General features: G+C 43.4%; 1 protein-coding gene across 2 annotated transcripts in view; it reads right to left on the reverse strand.

Annotated features, from left to right (window-relative positions):
• USP3 (ubiquitin specific peptidase 3) overlaps positions 1-10,853 on the reverse strand; it is a 40,428-nt gene extending 29,575 nt beyond the window's left edge. The window contains exon 1 of one of the 2 annotated variants that reach the window (XM_083183492.1): positions 10,696-10,853. In XM_083183492.1, the coding sequence (XP_083039618.1) occupies positions 10,696-10,849 (154 nt within the window). In that variant the 5' untranslated portion in view covers positions 10,850-10,853. The remainder of the gene's footprint in view (positions 1-10,695) is intronic. The other variant, XM_083183493.1, reaches the window with a different exon arrangement.
• Between the last annotated feature and the right edge of the window lie 1,435 nt (positions 10,854-12,288).

Genomic DNA, 12,288 nt, shown 5'->3' on the forward strand with positions numbered 1-12,288 from the left:
TGGGGACTGGGGCTGCCCACTGACTGCAGCTGCGCTCTGCATTCAGGGGTGGAAATATCGGCGGCACAGTGCATCGGGGCGCAAGAAGATCATGTGGCCCGTCCACTGCCCGTCAGCACTGCATGCTGTTTCTGTGGGGTTTGTGCGGCAGCATGTGCGGGAGGTACGCGGACCAGACAGGATGCCGCAGGGGGGAGGATAACTGCGCCGTTGGAACTGTCCCTTCTGCTGACGGGCGCCCACCTGGGGTGCGCCCGACTATCATTACAGCACTGATCTCTCCCTGCATCAGCTGGGGTCCCACCTGGTATGTGCCCGGCCACCAGGAACCATGAAGGCAGCCATCAGAGTAGCATCGGCTGCCTGGTGTCCATTAAAGAAGCAAGTGGCCGCACAGGCAGAGTCATAGGAGAAGCTGACATCTGAGGATTATCAGAGCAGCAAGAGGCCGCCCTTGCAACTGTAGAGGAGCAGCAGTGAGAGCAGCCTTTGGACAAGCAGAGAAGAAGCAGCAGCCCGGGGACCAAGCAGCCACAGGGGAGCAGTAGAGCCAATGATAGTGGTAAGAATGACACCTCGAGCCTCCTTACCCCCTCCTCGCTCCCTCTCACCTCATAACTTCACTCCCTTTCACCTCTGCCCCTCTGACTTCCCATCGCCTTACCCCTCTCACTTCCCATCACCTCTGGCCCCTCCTTCACTTCTGGCCCTCTCGCCCTCCAGTCACCTCAGTCCCTCTTGCCCTTCATTGCCACATCCCTCTTGCCTAACCCTGTCGCCTCATCCCTCTTGCCCCTCCCTTCGCTTCATCCCTTCTCACCCCCCCCAGTCACCTCAGCCCCTCTCGCTCCCTATCGCCTCACCCTCTCGCCCCCATCGCCTCAGCCACGTCGTTTGACACCCTCTTGCCCCCGTTGCCTTACACTCTCTCACCCCCATTGCCTCAGCCCGTCCCTCCACTTTTTTGCTCTCTTCCAGTACCCTTTTCCCTCTCCCCCACCCCCTGTCTGTCATCATCTGCTGTCACCACTTTTTTCTTCCCTTACCCTCCTCTCTCCCCTGCCCCCTCACCTCTTTATCTCTCTCTGCCCCTAGTTGTTCTTCCCTCTCTCACCTTTCTATGCTTCCGCTCTTTCCTCCCTCTCTCTGACAATCTCTCCCTCATGTCTGACCCCTATCTCTCCCTTCTCATTCTCCTTTCCTAAACACCCCTGCCCTCTCTCTGACACTCACTCTTGTTTTCTCCCATCTTTTTACCTCTCCCTGAAATTCTCTTACTCTTGCTTGCATCCTTCCCTCTCTTCCTCATCCCCCTTTTTTTATCGGTTACCCTCTCTCTCTCTCCTATTTCTCTTATTCCCTCTTTTTCCATGAAGCTATCTTTTCCTGAGTACCCTCTTTCTTACTACTCTCTCTTTTTCGCTCACTTTCCCGACACCCTCTTTGTCTCTCATACCAATCCGTTGTAGTGACAATCTGGGTGTGGGGTAGCTTAAAAACATACTATGTGAGAGGAACCCAGACTTTATAAATTGAGGTGTCCCCAGGACCCACATATTTTTACACTGACTGTGATCACTGTGTCACTCTCCCTGTCCCCATATTTTCTGCTGTCACACTCCCTTTCTGTGTCTCCCGCTGTCATTGTCCCTGTCCCCGTGTCTCCCGCTGCCACTCTTCCTGTCCCTTCTGTCTCTCTTTCTGTCCTTGCTGTATCTCTGTCTCTGCCTTCCCTCTCACTGTCCCTGCTGTCAGTCTCTCTCTGTCCCTGCCATCATTTTACATGTCGCTGCTGTCACTCTCTGTTCCTGCCGTCCCTATGTCCCTGTAGTCCCTCTATCTGTCCCTATGTTCCTGCTGTCATTCTCTTTGTCACTGAATTGTGGCTCTTACTGTGTGGAATAATGTGATCTTTTGCCTCATTCCATAGTAATTTTAGCTCATACTGTGCGACATGGGAATTTTGGTTCATTCCGTGTGCCATAATGTGAATAATGGGTCATACTGTGTGACATAATGTGAATTTTAGCTCATTCCATGTGTCATAATGTGCAAACGGCATTAAATGTGTTTAAGGGGGTTGGCCCAAATGGCAGTTTGGTACATTATACTTAAGAACACACCTTATTTTGGGTGGCTGCACCCCCTTTCCCAGAGAGCAGCCTATTCCATACCCCGTGTGTGTGTGTGTGTGTGTGTGTGTATATATATATATATATATACATATATATACATACACAATGTATGTTTGGGGGGGGGGGGGGGGGGGGGGGAGCAGTTAGCCAGTTTGCCTAGGGCGCTGAGGAACCTTGCACCGGCCCTGAGCATCAGTGGCAGTTAGTTGTGAGTAATAAGGGGATGTACTAAAAGGATGATTGCAGAAAGGGATGATCGGGATGATTGAGTGCAGTTCACCTCCAATACGCTAGATGTCACAATTTTTACTGATTTCAACCTTAACGAACTAAAAAAAAAGGTGTAAACATCAAATTATATGTCATTCAGACCATCTAAGTGTCTTTTGTCCTTATAATTTGCAGTAAAAAGTGCATTATCCCATTTTTATTGTATATTAAACTACACATACCTATATTGTTTATTTCCAGTGGAATGATGCTATATATTTTCTATTTAAATGGGATGATCATGTTTTTTTCACAGGTAATTATACCTGGGACTGTTTTCTATGTGTTAGCAGTGGGATGATCGCTATATCTTTTTTATTTACGTGGGATGATCATCTTTTTATCGCAGATAATTAAACCTGGGACAGTTATCTATGCGTTTCCATGGGGATGATCGCTATATCTTTTCTATTTAAGTGGGATGATCACATTTTCATCGCAGATAATTACACCTGGGACAGTTTTCTTTGCGTTTCCAGGGTGATGATGGCTATTTATTTTATATTTACGTGGGATGATCACAATTTCATCGCAGATAATTACACCTGGGACCGTTTTCTTTGCGTTTCCATGGGGATTATGGCTATATCTTTTCTATTTACGTGGGATGATCAGCTTTTTATCGCAGGTAATTATACCTGGGATGGTTTTGAATGTGTTTCCAGGGGGATGATGGCTATATCTTTTCTATTTACGTGGGATGATCACAATTTCATCGCAGATAATTACACCTGGGACAGTTTTGAATGCGTTTCCAGGGGGATGATGGCTATATCTTTTCTATTTACGTGGGATGATCAGCTTTTTATCGCAGGTAATTATACCTGGGATGGTTTTGAATGTGTTTCCAGGGGGATGGTGGCTATATCTTTTCTATTTACGTGGGATGATCACGTTTTTATCGCAGATAATTACACCTGGGACCGTTTTCAATGCGTTTCCAGGGGGATGATGGCTATATCTTTTCTATTTATGTGGGATGATCAGCTTTTTATCGCAGATAATTACACCTGGGACAGTTTTCAATGCGTTTCCATGGGGATTATGGCTATATCTTTTCTATTTACGTGGGATGATCAGCTTTTTATCGCAGATAATTACACCTGGGACCGTTTTCAATGCGTTTCCAGGGGGATGATGGCTATATCTTTTCTATTTATGTGGGATGATCAGCTTTTTATCGCAGATAATTACACCTGGGACAGTTTTCAATGCGTTTCCATGGGGATTATGGCTATATCTTTTCTATTTACGTGGGATGATCACAATTTCATCGCAGATAATTACACCTGGGACAGTTTTGAATGCGTTTCCAGGGGGATGATGGCTATATCTTTTCTATTTATGTGGGATGATCACAATTTCATCGCAGATAATTACACCTGGGACAGTTTTCTTTGCGTTTCCAGGGGGATTATGGCTATATCTTTTCTATTTACGTGGGATGATCACAATTTCATCGCAGATAATTACAGCTGGGACAGTTTTAAATGCGTTTCCAGGGGGATGGTGTCTATATCTTTTCTATTTACGTGGGATGATCACGTTTTTATCGCAGATAATTACACCTGGGACCGTTTTCAATGCGTTTCCAGGGGGATGATGGCTATATCTTTTCTATTTATGTGGGATGATCACAATTTCATCGCAGATAATTACACCTAGGACAGTTTTCTTTGCGTTTCCAGGGGGATTATGGCGATGAAATTGTGATCATCCCACGTAAATAGAAAAGATATAGCCATAATCCCCATGGAAATGCATAGATAACTGTCCCAGGTGTAATTATCTGCGATAAAAACGTGATCATCCTACGTAAATAGAAAAGATATAGCCATCATCCCACTGGAAACACATTCAAAACCGTCCCAGGTGTAATTATCTGCGATAAAGACGTGATCATCCCACGTAAATATAAAATAAATAGCCATCATCCCCCTGGAAACGCAAAGAAAACTGTCCCAGGTGTAATTATCTGCGATGAAATTGTGATCATCACATGTAAATAGAAAAGATATAGCCATCATCCCCCTGGAAACGCATTGAAAACTGTCCCAGGTGTAATTATCCGCGATAAAAAGGTGATCATCCCACGTAAATAGAATAGATATAGCCATCATCCCCCTGGAAACGCATTCAAAACTGTCCCAGGTGTAATTATCTGCGATGAAATTGTGATCATCCCACGTAAATAGAAAAGATATAGCCATAATCCCCATGGAAACGCATTGAAAACTGTCCCAGGTGTAATTATCTGCGATAAAAAGGTGATCATCCCACGTAAATAGAAAAGATATAGCCATCCTCCCCCTGGAAACGCAAAGAAAACGGTCCCAGGTGTAATTATCTGCGATAAAAACGTGATCATCCCACGTAAATAGAAAAGATATAGCCACCATCCCCTGGAAACACACTCAAAACCATCCCAGGTATAATAATCTGCGATAAAAAGCTGATCATCCCACGTAAATAGAAAAGATATAGCCATCATCCCCCTGGAAACGCATTCAAAACTGTCCCAGGTGTAATTATCTGCGATGAAATTGTGATCATCCCACGTAAATAGAAAAGATATAGCCATAATCCCCATGGAAATGCATAGATAACTGTCCCAGGTGTAATTATCTGCGATAAAAACGTGATCATCCCACGTAAATAGAAAAGATATAGCCATCATCCCACTGGAAACACATTCAAAACCGTCCCAGGTGTAATTATCTGCGATAAAAAGCTGATCATCCCACGTAAATAGAAAAGATATAGCCATCATCCCCCTGGAAACGCAAAGAAAACTGTCCCAGGTGTAATTATCTGCGATGAAATTGTGATCATCCCATGTAAATAGAAAAGATATAGCCATCATCCCCCTGGAAACGCATTGAAAACTGTCCCAGGTGTAATTATCCGCGATAAAAAGGTGATCATCCCACGTAAATAGAAAAGATATAGCCATCATCCCCCTGGAAACGCATTCAAAACTGTCCCAGGTGTAATTATCTGCGATAAAGACGTGATCATCCCACGTAAATATAAAATAAATAGCCATCATCCCCCTGGAAACGCAAAGAAAACTGTCCCAGGTGTCATTATCTGCGATGAAATTGTGATCATCCCATGTAAATAGAAAAGATATACCCATCATCCCCCTGGAAACGCATTGAAAACTGTCCCAGGTGTAATTATCCGCGATAAAAAGGTGATCATCCCACGTAAATAGAAAAGATATAGCCATCATCCCCCTGGAAACGCATTCAAAACTGTCCCAGGTGTAATTATCTGCGATAAAGACGTGATCATCCCACGTAAATATAAAATAAATAGCCATCATCCCCCTGGAAACGCAAAGAAAACTGTCCCAGGTGTAATTATCTGCGATAAAAAGGCGATCATCCCACGTAAATAGAAAAGATATAGCCATCCTCCCCCTGGAAACGCAAAGAAAACGGTCCCAGGTGTAATTATCTGCGATAAAAACGTGATCATCCCACGTAAATAGAAAAGATATAGCCACCATCCCCCTGGAAACACACTCAAAACCATCCCAGGTATAATTATCTCCGATAAAAAGCTGATCATCCCACGTAAATAGAAAAGATATAGCCATCCTCCCCCTGGAAACGCATTGAAAACGGTCCCAGGTGTAATTATCTGCGATAAAAACGTGATCATCCCACGTAAATAGAAACGATATAGCCATCCTCCCCCTGGAAACGCATTGAAAACTGTCCCAGGTATAATTATCTGCGATAAAAAGGTGATCATCCCACGTAAATAGAAAAGATATAGCCATCCTCCCCCTGGAAACGCATTGAAAACTGTCCCAGGTGTAATTATCTGCGATAAAAACGTGATCATCCTACGTAAATAGAAAAGATATAGCCATCATCCCACTGGAAACACATTCAAAACCGTCCCAGGTGTAATTATCTGCGATAAAGACGTGATCATCCCACGTAAATATAAAATAAATAGCCATCATCCCCCTGGAAACGCAAAGAAAACTGTCCCAGGTGTAATTATCTGCGATGAAATTGTGATCATCCCATGTAAATAGAAAAGATATAGCCATCATCCCCCTGGAAACGCATTGAAAACTGTCCCAGGTGTAATTATCCGCGATAAAAAGGTGATCATCCCACGTAAATAGAATAGATATAGCCATCATCCCCCTGGAAACGCATTAAAAACTGTCCCAGGTGTAATTATCTGCGATGAAATTGTGATCATCCCACGTAAATAGAAAAGATATAGCCATAATCCCCATGGAAACGCATTGAAAACTGTCCCAGGTGTAATTATCTGCGATAAAAAGGTGATCATCCCACGTAAATAGAAAAGATATAGCCATCCTCCCCCTGGAAACGCAAAGAAAACGGTCCCAGGTGTAATTATCTGCGATAAAAACGTGATCATCCCACGTAAATAGAAAAGATATAGCCACCATCCCCCTGGAAACACACTCAAAACCATCCCAGGTATAATTATCTGCGATAAAAAGCTGATCATCCCACGTAAATAGAAAAGATATAGCCATCATCCCCCTGGAAACGCATTCAAAACTGTCCCAGGTGTAATTATCTGCGATGAAATTGTGATCATCCCACGTAAATAGAAAAGATATAGCCATAATCCCCATGGAAATGCATAGATAACTGTCCCAGGTGTAATTATCTGCGATAAAAAGGTGATCATCCCACGTAAATAGAAAAGATATAGCCATCATCACCCTGGAAACACATTCAAAACTGTCCCAGGTGTAATTATCTGCGATAAAAAGCTGATCATCCCACGTAAATAAAAAAGATATAGCCATCATCCCCATGGAAATGCATAGATAACTGTCCCAGGTGTAATTATCTGCGATAAAAAGCTGATCATCCCACGTAAATAGAAAAGATATAGCCATCATCCCCCTGGAAACGCAAAGAAAACGGTCCCAGGTGTAATTATCTGCGATAAAAACGTGATCATCCCACGTAAATAGAAAAGATATAGCCATCATCCCCCTGGAAACGCAAAGAAAACGGTCCCAGGTGTAATTATCTGCGATAAAAACGTGATCATCCCACGTAAATAGAAACGATATAGCCATCCTCCCCCTGGAAACGCATTGAAAACTGTCCCAGGTATAATTATCAGCGTTAAAAAGCTGATCATCCCACGTAAATAGAAAAGATATAGCCATAATCCCCATGGAAACGCATTGAAAACTGTCCCAGGTGTAATTATCTGCGATAAAAAGGTGATCATCCCACGTAAATAGAAAAGATATAGCCATCCTCCCCCTGGAAACGCATTGAAAACTGTCCCAGGTGTAATTATCTGCGATAAAAACGTGATCATCCTACGTAAATAGAAAAGATATAGCCATCATCCCACTGGAAACACATTCAAAACCGTCCCAGGTATAATTATCTGCGATAAAGACGTGATCATCCCACGTAAATATAAAATAAATAGCCATCATCCCCCTGGAAACGCAAAGAAAACTGTCCCAGGTGTAATTATCTGCGATGAAATTGTGATCATCCCACGTAAATAGCAAAGATATAGCCATAATCCCCATGGAAACGCATAAATAACTGTCCCAGGTGTAATTATCTGCGATAAAAAGGTGATCATCCCATGTAAATAGAAAAGATATAGCCATCATCCCCCTGGAAACACATTCAAAACCATCCAAGGTATAATTATCTGCGATGAAATTGTGATCATCCCACGTAAATAGCAAAGATATAGCCACCATCCCCCTGGAAACGCATAAATAACTGTCCCAGGTGTAATTATCCGCGATAAAAAGGTGATCATCCCATGTAAATAGAAAAGATATAGCCATCATCCCCCTGGAAACGCATTGAAAACTGTCCCAGGTGTAATTATCTGCGAAAAAAACGTGATCATCCCACGTAAATAGAAAAGATATAGCCATCATCCCACTGGAAACACATTCAAAACCGTCCCAGGTATAATTATCTGCGATAAAGACGTGATCATCCCACGTAAATATAAAATAAATAGCCATCATCCCCCTGGAAACGCAAAGAAAACTGTCCCAGGTGTAATTATCTGCGATGAAATTGTGATCATCCCACGTAAATAGCAAAGATATAGCCATAATCCCCATGGAAACGCATAAATAACTGTCCCAGGTGTAATTATCTGCGATAAAAAGGTGATCATCCCATGTAAATAGAAAAGATATAGCCATTATCCCCCTGGAAACACATTCAAAACCATCCAAGGTATAATTATCTGCGATGAAATTGTGATCATCCCACGTAAATAGCAAAGATATAGCCACCATCCCCCTGGAAACGCATAAATAACTGTCCCAGGTGTAATTATCCGCGATAAAAAGGTGATCATCCCATGTAAATAGAAAAGATATAGACATCATCCCCCTAGAAATGCAAAGAAAACGGTCCCAGGTGTAATTATCTGCGATAAAAACGTGATCATCCCACGTAAATAGAAAAGATATAGCCATCATCCCCCTGGAAACACATTCAAAACCATCCCAGGTATAATTATCTGCGATAAAAAGCTGATCATCCCACGTAAATAGAAAAGATATAGCCATCATCCCCCTGGAAACGCATTCAAAACTGTCCCAGGTGTAATTATCTGCGATGAAATTGTGATCATCCCACGTAAATAGAAAAGATATAGCCATAATCCCCATGGAAACGCATTGAAAACTGTCCCAGGTGTAATTATCTGCGATAAAAAGGTGATCATCCCACGTAAATAGAAAAGATATAGCCATCATCCCCCTGGAAACACATTCAAAACCATCCCAGGTATAATTATCTGCGATAAAAAGCTGATCATCCCACGTAAATAGAAAAGATATAGCCATCATCCCCCTGGAAACGCATTCAAAACTGTCCCAGGTGTAATTATCTGCGATGAAATTGTGATCATCCCACGTAAATAGAAAATATATAGCCATCCTCCCCCTGGAAACGCATTGAAAACTGTCCCAGGTGTAATTATCTGCGATGAAAACGTGATCATCCCACGTAAATAGAAAAGATATAGCCATCATCCCACTGGAAACACATTCAAAACCGTCCCAGGTATAATTATCTGCGATAAAGACGTGATCATCCCACGTAAATATAAAATAAATAGCCATCATCCCCCTGGAAACGCAAAGAAAACTGTCCCAGGTGTAATTATCTGCGATAAAAACGTGATCATCCCATGTAAATAGAAAAGATGCTACATAAATCCTGTAACTTTTTTTAACTATAAATATCATTGAAAAGCTTAATGTGATTTCTGTATTTTCTATATTCTGTTAAAGTAAAAAAAAAATAGTGACATCTAGAGGTGTGAACTGGAACTGCAGGCAATCATCCTGATCATCCCTTTTTGTGATCATCCTTTTAGTATATCCCAGTAATAAGGGATATTACAATCTGTCCTATACCCAAATGAGCAGATGCTTGTTTGTATGCTTAAATATTAAAATTGATGGCTAGAGTACAAAGTTAGCAACATGTAAACCTGCATCGACTGTAACTGACAGACATATAGGGATAAGTAACTTAAAGCATGGAGAAAGAGAAAAAGTGGACGGAGAGAAGTACCAGTCAATCAGCTCATAACAGGCTGTGTTTGAAAAATGACAGCTCAGAGCTGATTGGTTGGTTCTTTCTCGCTTTCCAGGGCATAGTAAATCTCCCCATTTATAACAAAGAAAACAAGTCACATGCAGTACAGTACAGTAGCAATGGACACTACAGTTCCCAACAAGTCATGTTAAGTACAATACACTTGTTAGCTTTTTATTTTTTAAATGCTCTTTTACATTAAAAAGATTAATACATCCCAGACCATAACAACAATCAATCAGATTTAAAACTGCATATAGGATGCAGCAAACAAAAGCAGAGAATAGTGCAGTAGTGAAATGCTGAATAATAGGGACATTTCTATATACAAGGAGTAATAAATCCCTGGAAGTCGGGTACAGTACACAGCGGGCGACTAGGCTACACATGAGATATTGTATGTCACACTGATGTTCCATTGCGTTATTTGCATTCTCCTAAGCGGGCACACTGTAGCTCCTTATACATAACTGCTACATGCGGGTCCTGCTATAGGCAGGCAGGGCTGCCATGCACCGTGTCCCAGGAGCAGCTGATAACAGGGTCTCTGAGATGCACAATAACAATTCCCCACTAGGCCGCGGTTGGAGCCGGGGACTTTCCTGATCGCCGCAACCAGGATGTGTTACGTAACCTGCGAGCGGAGCGGGGTGACCCCTAGGGAAACTCACCACTGCAGCACCACGACGAGGGGGAGCCGCTGGGGAAGGCGGCAGAATCCGGAGCAATGCAGACACTAGCGGTAAGGTGCGGGCACTCCATAGCGGTGCGGAGGAATACAGCAAGGTAAGACGACGCACAGGTCACCGGAACTTTTTCCACCATGAATAAAGAAGGCGTGCCTATATCACTCCGCCCACTGCGTCCTGTAAGTGGTTTCCTTGGTAACTGCGGTGTCTTTCTGACTGTAGCTAGGCAGAGCCGCAGAAGCCTGGGGTCGGTGTAAGTGCGCACGGTTTGTCTTTCAGGTGTCAGCGCTCTCTCACATTACAGTAGAGGCAGCAGTGTCCATAAAGCACTTATTCATTTAGCAAGGTGCTGACCCAGCCATGGCCGCATTACACTGGAAGATCATACTGTATCTGCGGTCACACGGAGGGCTTGAGTCAGGGGTCTATACATGAATCAGTGCTGCAAATATGGTTTGGGTGCCAGTGCAAAAGCTGAGATGTATCATTTTATTGAATGCACTTCAGAAGTGTTACTTCATTCAAAGCTGGTTAGTTGCTATGAGCAACTTCACTGTTTTCAGTGTTTAATGAATAAACTCATGCTCAAGAGTTTGGACACATGATAATGAAAGAAATTTGCTCAGCTAAGTACTCTTGTTCAGGTTGGAAGACTAGGCCGCCCAGGGTGAGCAACTTACGTGTTCAGACACATCGAGCCCCACACCCATAATTTGCATGCATGCGCAATGGCAGTACTTGTATTGCTACAATACCTAGGGTTGCCACCTCAGACATCTGCGATTTCTGGAGATCCCCAAGCTGTTGGCTGCACAGTGCTCCTCCGTCCTCTCCCGCTGCCCAGTTAAAATATTTCTGGAGGTAGAGGGAGTTGTGGGGCGGGCAGCAACTTGCAAGTGCTGGAGATGCACTGTGCATGCCCTGTGGCCTTTCTGGCACCCGGAGCTCACGCTCCGCTTGAACCACCCTCCCCAGGGACGTGCGGTGAGGTTTGTGGTTGGTGAGGCACTGGTTTGGTGGAGAGTGGGGAGTGTTGGGTCCAGGTTGCTTCTGCACTGACAGGCAGGTGCGGTAGCTGCTACTCACATTTCCACAGTCTGCAAAATGCTTTAGATGGGTCTGGAATTGTGTATGGATTTGCAAGTCGGTTCCGGTTAGCAATCCCTTTGCAATTCACTCACAAATTTACACAGGGCATATCATGGTTAGGGAGGATCAACGTAATAAAAATGAATGTTTTACCCCGCATCCTCTATCTGCTACAGGCACTACCAGTCCTAATCCCTAGGGCAGGGGTTCCCAATCTTTTTCTAATCACGGCACCCTAGAGTATCATAATTTTTCCACGGCACCCCTAGGCCCCCAAAAATATATATCAAATTAAGTAGATTGTGTTTATATGAACTTCTTAGGTTCAGTTGTGTGGTAAAGGGCAGCATTTGGTTCTGATTGTACACATTTTATGATTGGCAGCCACCAGCACTGGTTTTGTCCAGAAATAATTGACCATAAATAATTTGAATTGGTCCTGGATGACCAACCCGAGGCACCCCTGCAAGTGTCATGAGGCACCCC

The sequence above is a fragment of the Crinia signifera genome, chromosome 4, assembly GCF_055691185.1.
Source record: "Crinia signifera chromosome 4, ASM5569118v1, whole genome shotgun sequence".
NCBI classification, from domain to species: domain Eukaryota; kingdom Metazoa; phylum Chordata; class Amphibia; order Anura; family Myobatrachidae; genus Crinia; species Crinia signifera.